The sequence below is a fragment of the Hylaeus anthracinus genome, unplaced genomic scaffold (genome assembly GCF_026225885.1).
Source record: "Hylaeus anthracinus isolate JK02 unplaced genomic scaffold, UHH_iyHylAnth1.0_haploid 11997, whole genome shotgun sequence".
Classification (NCBI taxonomy): Eukaryota; Metazoa; Arthropoda; class Insecta; order Hymenoptera; family Colletidae; genus Hylaeus; species Hylaeus anthracinus.
Genome location: NW_026534344.1, coordinates 3,058,053 through 3,077,419, shown reverse-complemented (window position 1 = coordinate 3,077,419; position 19,367 = coordinate 3,058,053). Strand labels below are relative to the sequence as shown.

The 19,367-nt window shown below is 44.2% G+C and overlaps 1 protein-coding gene across 1 annotated transcript in view; it reads left to right on the top strand.

Moving 5' to 3' along the window:
• LOC128889414 (E3 ubiquitin-protein ligase MYLIP) overlaps positions 1 to 19,367 on the top strand; it is a 92,364-nt gene that overhangs the window by 69,811 nt on the left and 3,186 nt on the right. Inside the window, exons 2-6 of the mRNA XM_054147040.1 lie at positions 6,934 to 7,130; positions 17,084 to 17,324; positions 17,600 to 17,769; positions 18,521 to 18,737; positions 19,057 to 19,257. Coding sequence (XP_054003015.1) covers positions 6,934 to 7,130; positions 17,084 to 17,324; positions 17,600 to 17,769; positions 18,521 to 18,737; positions 19,057 to 19,257 — 1,026 coding nt within the window. The remainder of the gene's footprint in view (positions 1 to 6,933; positions 7,131 to 17,083; positions 17,325 to 17,599; positions 17,770 to 18,520; positions 18,738 to 19,056; positions 19,258 to 19,367) is intronic.

Sequence of the window (19,367 nt, the reverse complement as noted above, 5' to 3'; positions counted from 1 at the left end):
GGCTCCAGGCAGGGCTCCGTCTATTTGTTCAAGTTTTCTGTATGAGAATATTCACTTGACTGATTCGAACAGTCGACGAATATACTTGTCGTTGATTTATGTTTTCAATGTTTAGCGTGATTTACATGCGTTTCAGTAGCGGTGAGATTCGAATCTTCGTGTTCGCCACGCACTTGGTCCCTCGCTCTTCCTTAGTTCGATTTTATGTATCGTGAAAACTACATGTAAGAAATCAAGTTATGTAAATACTTCGAACGTGTCATGTTTTCTTGTTAGTTGTGGGATAAGATAATTGTCTGACGTAGACGCTGAAAGATGTGAATTTAAAAACGCAATAACGACATACCATCCTGGGTATAATTTAATATCCATAATTAAGTCTGTTTCCTCAACGTTCTCTGTTTACCAATCGACGGCGGATGAATTTCACTCGAGTAACTCCTACTATGGAGGTTTTGAAGCGTGTACTCGATTAGGTTACGCGTGTAGACGCCTGGTATAAGTACAAATTGTAACCTTTAGTCAGCCCCGGGCAATTTATCGACCGAAATTTGGCTGGTTTCCGCCGACTCGTGCTTGCAGAGAAACTATAAAAATCCAGTGCGATCGCGTACGCTCATTTCTGTCGAGTGTGTATGTTCTGTAAACTCTCTCGAAACGTTTCAGTTTGCAGTGAAATTGATCAAAAGAGGTACGTACGCCTAAGACTAGCAAATTGAGGCGAACTTTGCGAGTTCTTTTTTATTCGTGTATCGTTATATGTACACGTCTGAAATACAGTGTACGTACAGAGTAAGAGAATTTAACCACGGTTCTTTTCTTCAATTGCGATTGTCAAAATGAAGGAAACGATGAATACCTGTCGCGTACGCAAACGGGCCAACGGGAGTCCCATGGTCGAACGCGGTATAAATTTTCCCGCAGCCCTTCGAATCGGATTCGTGCGTCAACTTGTCGATACACGCGACAAAGAGACGCTTCCAGAAAAGATAGGACGATTTATTCGTCGAAATTCAAGTCCGTCGAACAGCTTTGTGCGCTTCGTACTCCATTACGCGGTGGAAGAGCAATACGTCTCCGGGAGGAAATTCGTTCGACTATTACACAGCGATCGAGCGCCGTGTTTTCCACGGTCTTTGGGCTCTTTGTGCGTATAGGAAAGCTGTCGAATGTCGTTCGACCAGAGGGGAACAAAAGTTTATTAAACGTCGCGTCCACCGAATAAGCGAAACGATCGTTAACTTCGTCGACGGCGACCAGTCGTTGGAAAATCGGATTTGCGTCGTTCACCATTTGAAATCTGCTCGTTTGTCTTTGTTTCCCGTACTCTCGGTGCCGTCGAGGTTAAAGGACAACCGACGACGTACAAATGGAAACATAAAACTGCAAAGGAAGCGCAGCGAAAGGTCAGGCGAAGGTTCGCCATCGTTACTTTGCTTCGGTGCGTTCAAATCGAGATGAAAAGGATATGCCAGGGACGAATATTGCGAACAGGAGCGTTGATAAACGCTTCGACGTACGCATTCTTGTCTTTGCAAACTCTGCACATTCTTTTCTCGCGTCATACTGGCTGCTTGGATCTGAATTTAATCCCAAACCTATAAACAATGTCGTCCCATTCAATCCAGATTGTAATTCTTATCGGACAGGTTGTTTATCTTCCATTCGTTATTCGGATGAGAGGTAAATACAAACGAGCGCGAGGCGCCTTTGTCGGTAACGACGTACCTGAGAGCCAGGAGCAAGATTCCTCTTACAAGATCGCGTAGTAAACAAAGTTGGCCTTCCGAGAGGCCAGTGCACCACGCTGGCCCGCCATATTTGCAATTCCTATCGCGTTTCTTCGACGCCACTCCTGCGCGTTGCAATAACGATCGACTTTTTAAATATTTGCACCGTGACTCGCGATACGGCAAACAAGGCGCGCCCCTGCTCGTCGATAATATTACTTAGAGACCACTATCTTCATCTGGAACAAAGCTACCAAAGTGGTTCATAAAAAATATTTACAGCGGAAATATCAAGTGATACCTGCTTGTTTTTCTACAAAAATTCCTCGTACTCTACGTACGATACTTATTTCGAAGCGGTGACATAGATGCCATAGCGGTCCAATGAAACCTCTCTACCACGAACACGACCATTGGCATCCTCTTTCTCTCTTTTTTCTGTAAGTATCAACTACTGGCACATGGTCAACTGCTGGTACGTTTGCCTAACAAAACAAAATGGCGTTTCGCTTTCGAGGAACAAACTTTTCGCCTCGTTGTCGTTTTTCGCGACCACCTAGGGCCGCAAACTGAATTCGCAGATATCCAGTTCCAGCGGGGAACGGCTTGGGATTCTCGTCGGTGTTCTAGAAATACCTCTGCAAGGCAGGTGCAAGGCTGCCTCTCTAATAACTCCCATTGTTTCTTATTTTTCTCTGCGCTGTTACAATGCTTCTCGAGCAAACGACGCCGGGTGATACACGGCTGCGTCGGTCTCTCGTCGCTCGAAATCCGTTTCTGGATTACGCGTCTCGCAACAAGTCGAACAAAAAGAATTGGCCGTCCATTAACTTTCCGCTGCAGCTTCTTTTTTACAAGGCCTGGGTATTTTCCTGCTTCGACGAACGAACCTCGGAACATTCTAAATTCGATGGGAATATAGAGAATGGAGTTACAGTGATATTATATAATTCTACAGCACTGATTATGCCATTCCGAGCAACCAGGATCTTCTTTAAAAACAGTAGCTCCGTCGTATGTTACTGCCGTGCTCGAAGATAACATTCTTTAAATTGAAAGATGAAAATATCTCTGCTACGCGTTGATTCAACCAGATTTTTCGAAGAGGGGGGTGACGATTATATTTGCGATATTCCTCCATCGTCACGGATTTCGAGGAAATATTATCATCGCTGGCTGGCGGGTGGTAGAGTTCCGTGAACAGAGGCAGGAAGACTCTCGATTGAAATTTCACGAGAGACGAAGGCAAATAAGAAAATCGCGCTTGCATTCTCTCCTCCACGGTATATCGAGTATTTCGGTCACGTCTCGCGACGCGCGAAACGGAGAATCCCCGGCGGTGTAACTTCCGGTGGTGTTGGCGACGGTCAGACCGAAGGAACTACGAAATCTAGTTTCGTAAACTGCTAGGCGAAATCTCGTTACGACTTTAACGCCGAGTTTTATTTAAATGAAACCGATTGAATGAAATTCGAGTGACAACCGAAGCGGGTAGCGATCAATTATTGCAACGATGCGATCATTGAAAATCTCTGAAAGCTCCAAAGAAATAGAAAAACTGATATTTTCGGAACGATAGCTATTCGGTTAGCTTTTTAGGTATCTTTCACCACCGCGTCACGTTTCGTCCGCACGTGTCGGGATAAAAATCGCCTCGTTTTTGGGTTTGTGCCGTGTGCTTTGTAATCTGTCGAAATGGGAAGCCAGGAAATTTGCCGACAAAACAATACAAGGCTCGTTTGTTGTTGGCGCCGCGTCGGATTAACGGGTTTATTTAATTCGAGCTGCCAGCGATATTAATTTTGCCGGCGCGAATGCAAATTGCTTCGTTTCGAGCCAACGGGGTTTTCGTTCTACTGCGCGTCGTGCGCGTGTAAAATATACGTATATTGTATATTTTGGCACGGCCGTGCATAGATTGCGTTTCATCCCTTCCCGCCATTTTGGTGCACAGGGGAAATGAAGAAAAGCATTCTCAATTATTACACTGCCTAATATTTATATTGCATTATACCATTCTACTCTTCGATGGGAAACTCCATTCATGCTTTATATAATTAAGACGAGCCCTGTAACACATTTCTATCGTTTCTGTCTTCCCCTGGGAGATCCACGATAAGATCCACATTAAAATTGTTCGTTTGCTTCCACGAGTGTACGGAAACATTAAATTTCTTCGACTCCGTTGCCAGCCAAAAGTTCGGCTTTCGGGAGCTAAAGTAGAATCGCTTGAAATTCATATTGTTTTCGCGCCGGAATTGCTAAATCCCACCGCTTCACGTCGTTAACGAGTCTCTGGCAATAATAGGCAAACTTGGCGTCTCGGTAGAAAGGGAACGTCGGAATCCAAAGCGTTCCGACGCGCACACAATAATCCGATAGAATTTTACGAGGTTGTAAATTTTAAAATGCAAACTTTGAAGCTGCTTCCTCGCGAAGAAACAAACGTAATTTCATAATTACGGGGATAACGAGTTCCGTCCTAACGCGACGGCGACGACACTGCAACAGAAACGGCGCCAGCGGTTAATTTTATTTATTTACGGAGACCAGATTGAATGTTGCCGAATTTCTGGAAACCATCGACGTTCATTTAATTTTTAGGCCGGATGACGTAAAGGAAGAGCTTGAGCTTCATATGAAAGGAGATAGAAGGAGTTAATGGAATATGAAATGATTTTAATATCTGAGCGAGTTCTTTCGCTGCGTATGAAAGAGAGAAACCAACCCGCAGTGTAGAACACAAAATGTTTCCCACGAGGCGAGGTAAACTCCATCTGAAATGTTTGCTAGAACAACCGGTTGTCTAGGTGGAAATTGTGTAGAAATACTGGAGAGATTTCATTTATTGTAGTCTATTTGCTTTACGGGCAATCAAAATTTATTTTGTTTTATTTGCTTTGCGAATGGTTAAAATTATATAACTCAGCGAGAATAAAGTAACTAGTATCACCAATTCAATTACGGACTCGTGCAGAAATAAGGATCAGTCTAAAAGACGCGGTGGAGCGAGTAAGTAGAATGTATCGAGTCTACTTTGGTCAGACGCCTCGCGAGGCCTGACCGATACGTCCGACCAGTACGATCCGTATCTCCTTCAAGAATTGATTCTTCTTTATAACCTGGCGTTCTCTCTTGTAGACTTGTTTCTATTAATTTTGCGACTCAGGAATGATTTTGTTCGTTCGACATAAAAGATTCAAATAATTTAGTTGAACAATAATAAAAATCATTTTGTATTTAAATACGACCATCCAAAAATACTTGAATTTATAAATTTTTTTGTGACCGAACTATTAATTTCCTGTAATTCTCTTACACTAAGTGCTCGAGATACTTCTTCAAAGACCACCCAATAGACACTTATGGCTCGGGAACTCAACGTTTTCTGGTACAAATGGAGTTTTAAAGAAATGAGTAATTTAATCACGAAAAATCCACACTTGAGCCTCCTCTCATAATGTACATACCCCTTTTACATAATCCTTCCAACCGCATATAACCCCTTAACCAGGTGAATGCATAAACGCAGCGTTGCGCGATGGCTGACAGCGCGACGGTAAACTCGGTGGTTCTTCTCTCGTGCATTCATCTCTTTCCACCTCTACTTTTCACAGTTTCCATGCCGTGAAAAGAACTTGGACCCGCAGAAGACATTGTGTCGGCGATTTTTCAAAACCGTCCGCCGCCGTCGGTTGAATATTCATGGAAAGCTGGGGTGCACGCGTGTGCATGCATCTCTGGCAAAGCATAGAGAGCGGAGCATTGGATTCGCGCGACAAACTGCATCTACGGAGAAAAGCTCGGCTCGTATCTCGCGGTATAGCACTCGGAGCTTGCGTATACCTTGCACAGGTTGTTCCAGTAATCGAGAAAGGGAATCATCCTCCATGCAAAGCCAAATTGAAAATGTAGAATGAAATCCAGGTATATATGTTGCAGCCTGTTAACGAAAAGGAGTAATTCAAGACGCTTATCGTACAGTTTTAGTCGTATAGATTATTCAGCGGTGGATCTTCGATTTCGCTGGAATATTTCCCAGTTGACGACCAGTCCGACTACAATTTTTCGTACCGTCGTGCTGCGATTCTTGAGACACCCTGTGCACGACGATGGGAAAAAGAGGGAGGAAAGTACTGCAGCGCTAGCTGCGTCGAAAGCTCGAGAACGTACGTTAATGTCAATGGGACCAAGGCTGAGCCCTGCCGTCTCCAACGCTTCGTCAACGAGTTCGTTCTGTTTTCTAGCTGAGCTATTCACCTAAAAATACCTGCCTCTTTCGCTTTGTTCGCTGCCATCGTACCCACCGCACCCTCTGAGACCGGTTTCCATGCCTTGGATCCAGATCCAACGGCGCTCTAAAAAATTCCACGTGCAGCTATATGTTTCTATAATTCCATAGGATAACACCTTGGTCGACCGGGCACACTCGTCCCCAAACTCGTAGGTTTGGTTAAAAAAAAATTGAACTAAATTGTTTGGATTGAAACTGACGTGGTATCTGTTATTTACGCGAAACACGTGTTATCGCTGTTTCAGACCTTTGGAAGGTTAATCGCGTGGCGATGTTTTTTTCGAATGCGAACACATTAGTTAAGAGACGGTAAATGCACCAACGAGGACGAAGGACACGTAGCTGCACGTTGGCTGCACACGTGTGGGGTTCGTCGTGCGCGTGGTTGGTTAGAAACTATGGAGCCTAGTAGGGATAGCGGGCTAACTTTCTAAATTATTGCCAGCAATTTATTACGCGCTTTGCTCGACCGCGTAGCTGCACTCCCACGAATCAGACCGCGGTTTCCGCGCGTATTAATCGGTCCAAATATTCCAGATAAACGGTTAATTCCGCCAGAGACATTGGCTCCGGCAAAAAGTACACGTAACTCTCGCGCGTGCTTGTTGGAGAGCTTGGGACCGGAATATTTCTCTGTTCCTGACTATTCTCGATCTGTTCTGGGAAAAATATTCAGAGAATATTACTCGAATTCTATCCGAACGTATACTCGATCTGCTCAAATAGTTGACTATTCGAGAAATCAGAGGGAACGAGTTTCTGTACTGTTAACGCGACAGTTCGTTCAGAGTGTAATGTGGCGAAGTAGGAGAAAAAATAATTGCAACGAGAAATGATTTATTAAAATAGAAATTTATCCTGAAATGTAAGCTACACCCCTTATAATTGAGATATCTGTTCTTTTTGCAGGTGTGCGATTGTCTCGGAGTCAGCAAGGAGTGCGACTACTTCGGGCTGAAGTATCAGAATGCAAAGGGCGAGGAGCTTTGGTTGAACCTGAGAAATCCCATAGAGAGGCAAACCGGAGGCGGTGTAGCGCCGCTGAGGTTCGCGTTGAGGGTTAAATTTTGGGTACCGCCTCACCTGTTGCTGCAGGAAGCCACCAGGTAAGAAAAAGAGTCCTTCTTGTTCTAAAATGTTAGTTTCTTGGTCCCTGGTCAGAATTTTGGGAACGAGATAATACATTGAATTAACATGATACAAGTTGGAAAACAGTAAGTTATATCTAGATGAAATTCACTTTTTATTTATCAGGAATATTCTATTGTTTCTGGAAATTAACACTGCTCCGGTATTTATCATATATTTCGAAGCTGGATCGAAGGTGCCGATAGCTCGAGCTTAGTCGAATTGAAAATCGTTTTCGTAGAACGAATCCCTTCTGTCCTCTGGAACGAAGCTCTGAGAATCAGCTCGATTCGCCTAGCACGCGATTGATCGATCGATAGTTCCATGAAAGAGCTTTCCCCCCCAGGATCGACGAGCGAGCACGTACAAAATTGCATGCCACGATCGGGGTACGGACCTCCTGATTGCATCGCGTAATATCACCGCTGGGTATACAGGGTGTGCCTCGTAATAAGTGCCACGAACTCGAATCAGAAGCGTAATGTTATGTATCTCACGTATTTTCCAAAGATATTGTCTCGAAAATACGAGACCTCATTTTCCATGAATTTCTTCGTATGTTGCCACTTTCACCGTTCCACGCTTCACTATGTACAGTTGCTACAAAGTGTCCTGTATGCAAATGCGCACTATGTCCTGGAAACATCCCAAATGGATAGGAAGAAATAAATAAAGTATTTCGTTTGAATAATAATAATAATCATCGCGGGATTCCAGCGACGAAAGGTGAACGTGAAATTCGAGAAAGGTGAAATGCGTGGCAGTCGGTCTCGATGGAATTAATAACGAATATTTTCGAGCACGACACGGATGGGTTTTATGTAACCTATTCGAACGGATTGGAACGTAATTCCGATTAAATCGCGGACGCTCTGAATCGCCCTTCGCGAAGGTAAACGCGCGAGGAGTAATGCGTTCGACGCGCGAATTAATTCCTCGACGGTAATTGCGCCAGCTGACGCGGTATTTGTTCGTTTCGATGGTGACACCCGCGCGCAGCAACACGTGTTTCGATATTTAAACTAGCGGATCCCCCTCCTGCCCTCGTAACAGTGGTCAGAAATCAACAGAAGGTTGACCAAAACGTCGATCTCCCTACTTCTAATTTACAATGATGACCAAAATGGTATCTCGAAATCGAAACGAGATCGGGACGAGATCGAGATTTATCTCGTTTCATGCGCATCGCTGCTTAATAGGTCCGACGTGCCGCTGCGCGAATAAACGCGTGGACTGTATTAACGTCGTTTGAATATTTCCCCGTTAATACCTCGTCAGGGGCGTATAAACGTCCGCGTCAGACGCCAGGGGAACGAATTAACTTACGATCGTGGCATGAATATTTTAACCCGTCGTCCGATGAACGCTCCAGCTCTTTCGCGCGCGGAGGAGCAGCGGGAATCCGTCGACGAGATTAAAGAGAATGGCTCGTTAAAAGTGAGACCAAAAGCGGGAATTAAGAGGGAGAGAAACGATTAATATTTTTCAGTGATATGAGCACACTCGACTATTCATCGTGCTCCAAGCATTCGGACGGTGACGTTAGAATTTCATTAAGGTAAAATTGATCATTCGGTCCCTGGTTGCTTTATGTCGTCAGCTGGAAATATATGTAGGTTAGCCTTTGTGCAATGCCATGCTTTATGGATGAATTCTATTATGCGAGAACAATTCTCGCATAGATTGTGTCGGGCTGGCTCGATTAATAACCAATATTTTCGAAATTGGCTGGCCTTAGGGGCGTCGAAAATTGGGAAATGAAACTCTGGCCCGCAGTGATTCGATGGTTATCGATAGAGTCAAGAACGCTCGAGTATCGATGTGTTCGGGATGCTAAAAAGGTCTGATGTAATTAAAAATGAATGTCACCGACGAGGATGGTAGTATTTGAAAATTTTTTCTGACTACACCGAATGCCTGATACAAATTGCGAGCTGCATATATTAAAAGCGCATACTTTGAACTACATTTCTGTCCATTTTCATTAAAAAATGTTAATTTATATGGAAGGTATAAGCTTCCTCGTACCACGTTCCTGGAATTTTCGCATCGCACGGCGAATTTCTCTGGTCATAATGGTTGGAATTTAATAAAATTAGAATTTTTTAAGACTAAACGAACATCGCCATCGTTGGGGCGTGATATTGATTTATACAAGAACGACGTACTTCCTAAGAGAAAAATTTGCATCGTGGATGCAACGAACAAAATGCTGTATAGCGGAGAAAAAGGGAATCTGGTATAAAGCCCATACAACCGTGCCGGGGAATGACCGAATTCCGGAACCATAGAACAAAGCGCGTAGTCACGGAAATGGCCGGTGCAGAACGGCGATTCAGATTTGGCGACCGTTTGCCCCCCTGGAGGGAATATAAATCAGTGGTTATTACAATGGTATTGTCGCGAGATACACTGAGTTTCCACGTGTTTGCGCGACCACGTCGTGTTCCGCGATATTGAATATCACCGATGCGAAACAATACGTTCGTGTCGTCGCGTAAATCTCGTCTCGCTTTAACGCGCCCCGCGACCTTTTTCTAACCCTGTGTCGGTCGCGATAAATAAATATCTTCTCTTATACAGTGTATTAATTTGGTCAAAAATATGAAGTATTTCTCTTGCAGAATTAAAATACGTATCTCTTTGTCCAAGATATGACGATAAAATGTACGATAAAAATTTTGCTACAGCAGTAGACGAGGTGAAAAAGAGACAATGGCTCAGAGAGATAGACGCACGCGACGATGGTTTCATTAGCGATGCCCGACATAATTTCGAGTCACTCGTTTGCGAATCATCCAACCCCCCCAGGACCGACTTAACGAGCGCTAGGTACGCTAATCGTTTCCCTGACGTAGTACGCGACTTCACGGTAGAAACGAACTATATAATTCCAACATAGACCTAATGACTTTCTACAGTGGTGTGAATAATTATGAAGTCTAAGTGGCATCGATATATTCCCATACAGGTGACATTCCTTTATTCCTACAACACAGGAAATTCGTCGTTGCAGCATCGACATGATACCAAATTTTATATCTCTCTCTACAATTACCAATCTCTTTGCGAGGTCCCCGAGGCCAGTATTTTCGAATAGCAAGGAAAAGAGATCACGCGAGCTCTGGCGAGGGTCTAAAAGTTTTCTGCTTGGATTTCGAGGACCGTCTCTCGCTTAACCTTTAAGAGAACGTAACTTTGGAATCCAAAGGATTCGAGGATACTCGTCGAGACCAGGGGCAGTCGGCGTAAACTCGCGATTTTCAGGCTTGCATTCGAATGGATGCCCACTCGAAAGTCGGTCGGGCAAGTTCGAGAAAGCTATGCCCCCTAGCGTCTCGCGACGCGAATCTAAGCGCATAATTTACTGTGATTGAGAGCTCGTTGGACCGTTTTCGTCCCATTTTCGAATTTACGACTATTGTGCAACTACCCAGATTAAAAAGAAACAGGATGGACTTTTATTATTCCTACCTTCCCCACTATCTTATTTGCAGTCTTTTTTAAAAGATAAAAAGAAAATTCATGGATGAGAAAATTCAAGGGATGCTAAGTCACATTTTGCTACTCGTAAATAATTCGTTCAAGTTGGTTACGTTTAAATAGCACTTTAAATTTTGGGACGCTAATTGCAAGCACGTGAGCAAAATGGAAAATGGGTGTCCCTGGAAAGCAAGTAAAAGCTCAACCGCCAAACTTTAGTTTGGCGGTAAGTTACGTTTCGAGCGACGGTGGTCACTAGCTGGGAACACTGGTTACTCAACCCCCCACGCGGGCATAAATTTATCGGTACCGTTTGTTTGCGAAATTTCGCAAAACACCGAAATCGCATTCGCAAAACCGTCGTAAACGGTGCTCTGTGTATCTCACATGGAAATTGCGCGCAGCGTTAAAACTTTCCGTTACTTTGGATCGTTTCCTCAAATTTCGAGCATCGTTGAATATCCAAAGGACGCAGAGTTATGGAAATGTATTCCGATTAATATTTGATTGCGCGGTTTTGAGGTCGCGTAACTCTTGGAAAACTTTGGCGAAAGGAGCAGCGCTCCCGTGAAAATCGTTATCTCGGAGCCTACAACATCCGCCATTTTACACTCCGCGAACTTATTGAAGCACGGTGAGACCTTACTTAACTAGTAAGTAGTTTACTTAAGTAATAAAAGGTTAATAATGTTTGCTGCCACGGGTAATTCGATACGTCGCCTTCCCTTAGTTATTTCGAAAGTTGTACAAATTTGTCTTCATTTGAAACCAATATCGATTGAATTTCATAGGTAGAGTAATGGAACTGTACGAGAAATATTATTTTCCTATGATTGGGTGATATATTTCGATTCCAGGCCGACTCACTTCGATAATGTACGATCTTTAAAAGCCATCGGAGTAAAACTCGCGGAATCTTGATCTGATATGGAGCGGAGTTCCACGCCAAGAACGATCGTGGTGCCATTAAAGTTTTCTATGCGCTTTCTGGTAACCTCCTCGAGGGAAGTTCCTGTTATTAAACTACCCCTCGCTAAGCCAACTTTCCCCGGAACTTTCTAAACAATTTTTAAATACCTGGAAGCTGTTTGCTGTACTCGAGAGCCGGTGTCCGGAGATTTAATGGTCGTCCGGTTTACTCGCTCGCCGTAGAAACTTTTCTACGCTTCCGGCTTTGATGAAAGTCGTCTCAAACATTACACCTCTTTGCTTGGTTCTATCCAAACATTCGTTCTGTCGATATTTATTACTCTTGCGGGAATACCCACTGTATTTTATTTTCTTTCGATGCAATTAAGAAGCTACACGAAAATGGGAATAATTGTTCGAAGAGGATCGCTTGTAAGAAAACGTCGACTAAGAAAATTCCAAGGAGAACCAATGTTCCGATCAGGTAAAAAAGCGTGAAGCTTCTTCGAGAGATAGTGGACGCGAAACTGGCGAGGATAATTAGCTCGTGGGTCCAATCAGTACGTCGGCGTCGTGTTCGAAGTTGGAATCTGAGAGTTATTGGGTGGAACGCAGCTGCATCTGTTGCTTTGGTTCGTTCGTTCGCGAACATCGCTCATTGATCTAGGGAAACTATATATAGACGGGGGACTTAGATCGATCGCGCGTTTAGATTCGAGTGCAACGACCTAGACGAGCAAAGCGGTCGAAGGTGAATTCCTGTTTTCGCGAAATTCCGGATACCCGCGAAATCTTTCACCAATTAATATCGCTCCAGTTCTCCGCCCACCGGCGCGTCGCGTATAAACGACTAATCTGGATCTTCGGGCACCCTCTGCAAAGACCTGATTAAATTCGAAGGGATTAAATTCACGGGAAATTCCGGTCAATGTGATATCGCTCTAACGGCTAGTCCGCGACGTTCGAAACGTTGGAGAACGAAACTTGCTAATTAACGTTGCGCCAGGCGTGGTTTTACAATAGGACGTCATTTCCGGGAAACCAAAATTTTGTGAAATTAAATACTCTTCCCGTTTCAAATTGGACCGCTCATTATGAAGGGAATAAAAGTCCGTTTGTTATAATATGTAATACGAGATTGGCTGTTCAATTGTGAATAACGATTCGATTGTTACTTTCAAATAATTACGGTGCTTTTTTCATACGCTAATAATTGTACAGCTCTAAAAATGAAAAGAGTGGAACCGAGGCGCAGAAACTGAGCACTTCATAATTTATTTATTTGTTCGCCGGCTAGCTTTCAGAAAATTTTGTCTCTTTTAAACATTGCCCGCAGAAACCACCCTTTAAAAGAACGAAAAATGAACTCGAACCATTTTCGCAATAAACGGCTGAATTGTTGACCGAGCCGGGATTCGACGGTGCCGTTCGCAAACGTGGAAGAACGGAAACGAGGGGGAAAAAACGCACGAACGGTGGTCGTACCCGTGCGAAATTCTAGGTAGGATGGAACTGCGTTCTCGAGATTTCGTTTACCTCGACTTTCGCAGTGAATCTCGCTTTGTAATCCAGTGGTATTACGAGCCACTCACCTCGAACCTCGTTCCACCGAAGGATTATTCCCGTCTGCCTTTCACCCCTTTACATCGCGTGCAAAACTTTCGCAAAAATTCCGCCGCAGACTTTTCGCGAGAGGAACGGGAAGGGGAAAAAACGCAATTGACTCGGCGGAAACTGCATATTCAGCGGGAGTCGACTTTGCGCGCCCGAAAACTCTGCGTCTGACGTTATCGTTGCAAAGCGGAACGTTACTTTGATTACCCTCGCTCGTTGCATCGTCGAGGAACTGCAGGTTAGCTCGCGTCCTACCCTCGGAGGGACTCTCCCATTTCGAGTTGACGAAAGTATTTGTTAAATGAAATTACGGAAACTGCGAAACGAAAGTTTGTTCAGTTGCTGTGCACTGGAACTTCGTGGATTTTCAAATTATTTTTGAACGTAGAAGAATTCATTTCTTTAAATAATAAATGACGCGTATGTTTTCCTCTACAACCGACCTGTCTGAAAATGGTCTACTTAAAATAACATACTAATTAGAAAACGCGTAGTGTTTTTACAGAATGAGCTTTACTCTGAGATAGCTGCACCTGGTTGGAGCGAGTTTCTACAGATTGCTTCTCGCCGCACGGTTATCGTACCGAGATTCGTGCAAAACGGCGAGAACGACGTCGGTCGGTGGAGGGGTGGCGAATAATTGAAGCGTTCTAACGTTTGTACACCAAGATCGGTCAAAGACAATACGAGATGGCAGAGTTTCGCGATGAGAAGTTCCCCGCGAGCTCTGCGGCGAAACGAAACTAGCACGTAACTACGGTATCGGTCGGGAACGGAGATACAATCGGAGTTCCTGAATTGAATTCCGTTGAGTAAATCGAGTTTTATGGTAACAATCGATTTTACGGCCGTAGCGAGATTAAATTGAAACGCTGACATTAGTTACCACGCCTCCAACATTGCTGCCGGAGCACCGTTCGATCGCGTTGTAATTCGCATGAATAAACTGGAAGGATCGAAGTTTCGAAACCTCTTAGGCATGAATTGTAATCGTAATTTTGTAATCAAAGGTACGATCGAAAAATGAAAGAGATCCACGGAAATAGCACTACACAGCAGACTGAAACGAGACTAATTTCACTCTCATCAAAAATTCATTCATCACGATAAATGCCTAAATAATCACGTAACGATATTATGAATATTTATACGTCTTGAAATCGGAACGTCTGTCGGAGCGTGTCGATGACACGAGCGTTTATTGTCGTTGCAAAGGTTGATTTATACTTTCCAACGTACCCCGAGGAGGACGGATATTGGGCGGCCAGCGTGACCAAGAAACCGATTTAGCTCGCGGGCGGATAGGTAATTCATTGCCGTCCCAAACACGAGCCATTCGAGCTAGGAACGTACGCTGGGAAATTACCACAGTCCGGATAAAACGATCTCATCCGCTTGAATTACTGACGCGCGAATTCTGTCGTTGGCTGCGACTTCGTCGATATCCCCGTTTTCGAGACAAAGCGAATTTTGTTAGCTCGTGGCTGAACTGAAAGTTTAACGTGGAAAACTATAACGCTCAATTATGGACTGCATCGAAGTTTAAACGTGCCCGTGTTAGGGGGAATATTCGCTAGAAGGTCGATTATTTGAGTAATTTTCGTATTAAAAAACACAATCGCGCAGTATTGCGAAACTGGGGATGGCGAAGACGAACGCGAGTAAATCGTCGGTAAGTCGTGGCGGAAATTGTGGTCAGCCGTCAAACGGCTGCAAGACAGAAGCCGTCTGACAGAACCGGGATGCTCGACTTCGCTGAGCTGTGCGGTTACTTTATTAACTAGAAGTTTAAGAACCAAGTTTCCGCCGGTGGAAGCTCGCCGTACGCGAGATGAACGCGCGATGTAAAGGCAAACGAAACTTCGGAAGACCGAGTCGAGTTATTTGCGGGGGCGTCTGACGGCTGCGAATCGATCGGTGGTAAATAAAACAGAATTATGCTAGGGTTCCATGATGCGTATAAACCACGTCGTAGACGAAGAAAACCTCACCCGGAACGAATAACACGATTAATTCGCACGAATCACCGCAAAGTTGGCGTTGATCTTTACGTAGAAAATGAAAATCAAAGACGAGATTGGATCGTGAGTCCTACAGTTGACCCTTGACCGATACTATGGATATTTTTGCCACTTCCTATCTGAATAAAAGAAACGAAATTTTAGGGTTAAGCTAAAGGAAGGAAACTAATCTTCGCCGTAGGCGATTTCGAGAATATTGAATATCGATTGTGGAGAGTTGACAGTGTTAAGTAGTCGTTCACCAAGACGAGAATCGGAGTTTCAGACATTGGGTGTCCGCTGTTGTGCAAGTTCCAGCGGAACCAATATCGTCCCAGCGATGACAAATGTCGCCGGGTTCGCGCAGTTGCTTCTCTTCTTCCTCTGCTTCGTCGACTATAGATCACACATCGAACTTTTGCGAGCAGCGAAAAGTTCTGCACGACCAGTACGATGTCTTCGGCAAAATCGCGACCTACCTCTCGTTCCGGCCCCGGAAGCCTGTCTTCGAGACTGTTGGAAACGACTGCCGCGGTAAATAACGTTTTTATTTTCCTGTCGTAGCCGTGGAAAAGTTTACGAGACAGGGAGAAGTCGTTTAATTTGTCGAGAAATGCGAAGACGACGTGACGTTCCTCGAACGTTCGCGAGACTTCATTTGAGACGGTCGAGTCTGGAGTGTCGACGCGGGTGAGAAAAAGATGTCTTCAATTTGCAGCTTTTATTCGTAATATGGATCTAAAAATGAACCCATCTCGAATCTTTCAAAAATGACAAGTTCAGAGTAAATTGGAAAAAGACTGTCCTTCCCAAAAAAGCACGCTGCCTCTGGACGTTCAGGATCGATGATGTGCCCCGTTTATTTTCGCGCGAGAATTACAGGCAATCGCGACGAATGTTTGCATAGAAGTTTGTTTTCGCCGTCGACGCGACTCGAATTTCTGGAAGCTTATCGAAACTCTGTCGATCTCGATCGACCAGTGAAATTCGAGCAACTGGGGTAGCCGCAAAACCGCAACCGATCTAATAGTTTCCCGAACGTTCAACCTAGATTAACCTATTTGATTTGCATCTATAGAAAAAATTTGACACCTTGCACAGAGTACACCGAGCAGATGAATCGATACGTGCGAAGTACAAAGTACCCGATACGAGAAATCCAAGAAACGAGAATCCAAGTAGAAATTTTTGCTCGTGAAAAATGCAATAAATTTGACATTATTTTTACGTATAATACTGTACGATAGTATTGAAGAACATCCGCGGCAGTAGAATTAACCTGTCATGGACAGACGCGTCAGCCGAGTCCAGCCGCACGTTCACCGGCACCGAACTCCGGTCGAATCTCGTTCGACCAATTAAATTCGAACGACGAAACGGCCGCAAACCGCGGCGATCTGCTAGTATCTCGAAGGATCGACCTCGATTCGGTATCCATAGAAATTAATTTCTCCCGCGGGTTTCGAGCTATTTTGGCACACCATGAATTATCCCATCGAGACCCCCTGTTGCATTTTCCATTAATGCGACGGTCCAACGTGAAGCGATCGTACAAGCGGATCCGTAAAGCAGGCTAGCCGTATTTCGTGCATCGTTTGCTCGCGGGTTGCTGCCCCGACGATGGTTGGTCGACGTTATTACCCCTTCGTGGATAAAACTACCGACAATAAATTTGTTTCCACCGTCGCGTGCTGGCTAGACCCGTAAATTATTTTCAAAAAGGGTATTACCCGTGACGCTGGGCGTTATTCAACGTTCGGAGCCAGTGATGCGTGTCTGTAGGTGTGTCCATAAATTCACCAAAGGCGGTGTAATTAAAGATTTAATTAAACCTAGTAGAATGACATTTAATTTAGATATGAAACTAATGTGTGAAGTTACGTTAAGCGTAGACGCGATTTGTAATGATTTTTTCTCGGTCACAGGCATCAATTCTACTTGCACTCTCGTTTGGAGCTGGTCGAGGGTAGACTGAAGGTTTCGGACTGGGGATCCGTGGCGCGTCTGGTCGCCTTAATAGCTCAAGCCGATGGCGGCGATTACGATGTCATGTCGCCACCCCACGCCCTTTATTCCCAGTGCTGTCAGATACAGCCGACGGAACCGTACGAGCCGAAACCTCCAGACTTTCTGCACCGGATAGTCCAGCAACACAAGGAAATTAAGGTACGTTGCTGGTTCATTCCTTGGTGGACGAATGAAGAATCTCCGAGAGAAAAGATGAAATTTTTAGTGATATCAACTTGGAATTGTATTTAGAAACAATGAGAATTTGATACAAATTTTGTATGATCTCGCAACGTGTTGCGCGCTACTGCTTGAGTGACGTTTAAAATTGAGAAAAATATTTATTAAAAAAGAACTAAAAATTTCCCATCTTTCTCTCGACAGTTTTAAAATAACCGTCGCAACGGTGCAATAACTGTTCATCTTCTGTATAGGGCATGAAAACTTCGACCGCCGAGTATTGGCTGCTGAAAGAAATATCCAATTTGGACACATTCGGTCAGGAAATGTTCCACAGTAAATTCGGATACAACGGAGTATCCGTGATAGGAGTTGGGCCTCACGGGATCACGGTTTATCACACCCAGGACGAGGAAACGCAAAAGTACGTATGAGGGATGCTCGGAGATGGGCGTAATTCTTATCTAGACTAAAATTTTGAGTAACGAATAGAAGATGAATAGCGAATGAGTTTTCTTTGTAAGTCTTACTGATCCCCCACTGTCAGACCACTGGTCCTCCTATAGCTCGAGTACCTCGGGATTGCTAAGCACGTACTGTAACTACAATCAAACGTAGCTACAGCCCCTGAGGGAACCATTATACTTGAAAGTACACTGTCTAGACGATCACCTACACTTGCCATCGTGTTGAGAACAGTTACTTATCGATCAGAGATTGATATCAGTATGAATCTTCACCCCGAAGAAAGACGAAAAGCGTCAGGAATTTACCAACTATCGATCCATAGCGGAGAGACACAATTTATCGAGGCTCGAGTCTTGCAAATCTTCAATTCTCCGGGGAACCTTACACCGTCTCCTTATGAAACAGAAGGCGATAAGCGAATAATATTTCATTTAAAGTAGTCTCTGGACGTTCGCGCCTCGGTAGAGATTTTCAAACGGAATATACCGTTGTCGCAGAGAAATTTCTTCAATTTTACGCTTTATTGAAACGTTCATCGCACCGACAGCGCCAGTAAAATACAGGATGTTCCCTCTAACGATTGAATGATCTCTCGTATCAATCGAAACCCCTTTTGAAGTCATCCCTCAGTAGGATGTAATTAAACGAACTTCTAGCTGGTATGTAAGAAAATTAATGTTATTTGTATGCTTTGTCGCTTTTTGCAGCATACCGTACACAGCGATACAAAGCGCGACGTCTCAGCGTCGAATGTTTCATTTGGTGTACCTGTCTCTGGACGGCGAGGAAACTTCGTTGAACTTTAAATTGGATTCGAGTCAATCAGCCAGCGGACTTTACCGAGCGATCACCGAGAAGCACGCATTTTATAGTTGCGAGACGGTCAGGAGCGCGGTCACCGCTCAATTTATCCGGGATCTGAAGGTATCTACTCGATTATGGCACGTCGTGACCGGGGTTGAGATCAGAGATGGGCACCGTTCTTATCTGGATGTAGATTCTGAACGACGAGTATAAGATGAACGTCGTTGAAGGCGTTACTTGTACGATAATAATTAAATACTTGGTTATTAGAGATACTTTCAAATAGTAGTTCGAACTTTTTTTATTGGATACAATTTATATATACATATAGGCGACACAAAAATTGCAGAATCAATCGCCGAACTCTAATCATAACGATGTTGCTCTCCCGGGAGAAACAACGAAACGATGAATTATCTGAATTGTTCTTGATCCTCAGGGTACTATAATCTCGATTTTTAACGAGGATTCGACGCTGGGGAAGAAATATGTGTTCGACATTCGCAGAACGTGCAGGGAGGTGTACGACAATGCGCGACGCGCTTTGTACTGCGAGGCGGCGACCGTCAGATTACCAGAGGAGAAGGAAATCTTGGAGACGCATGGCTGCGCTGGGGATTGCGTGGATCCGAAGTGCAAGGTATTTCCGACAAGTCGCTAGTGAATTCTTTCAATATGTCTCAATATGACTCCATATCGCACCGCCATACAAGTTTCCATTCGTTTAATTCTTTTGTTGACGATAAAAAA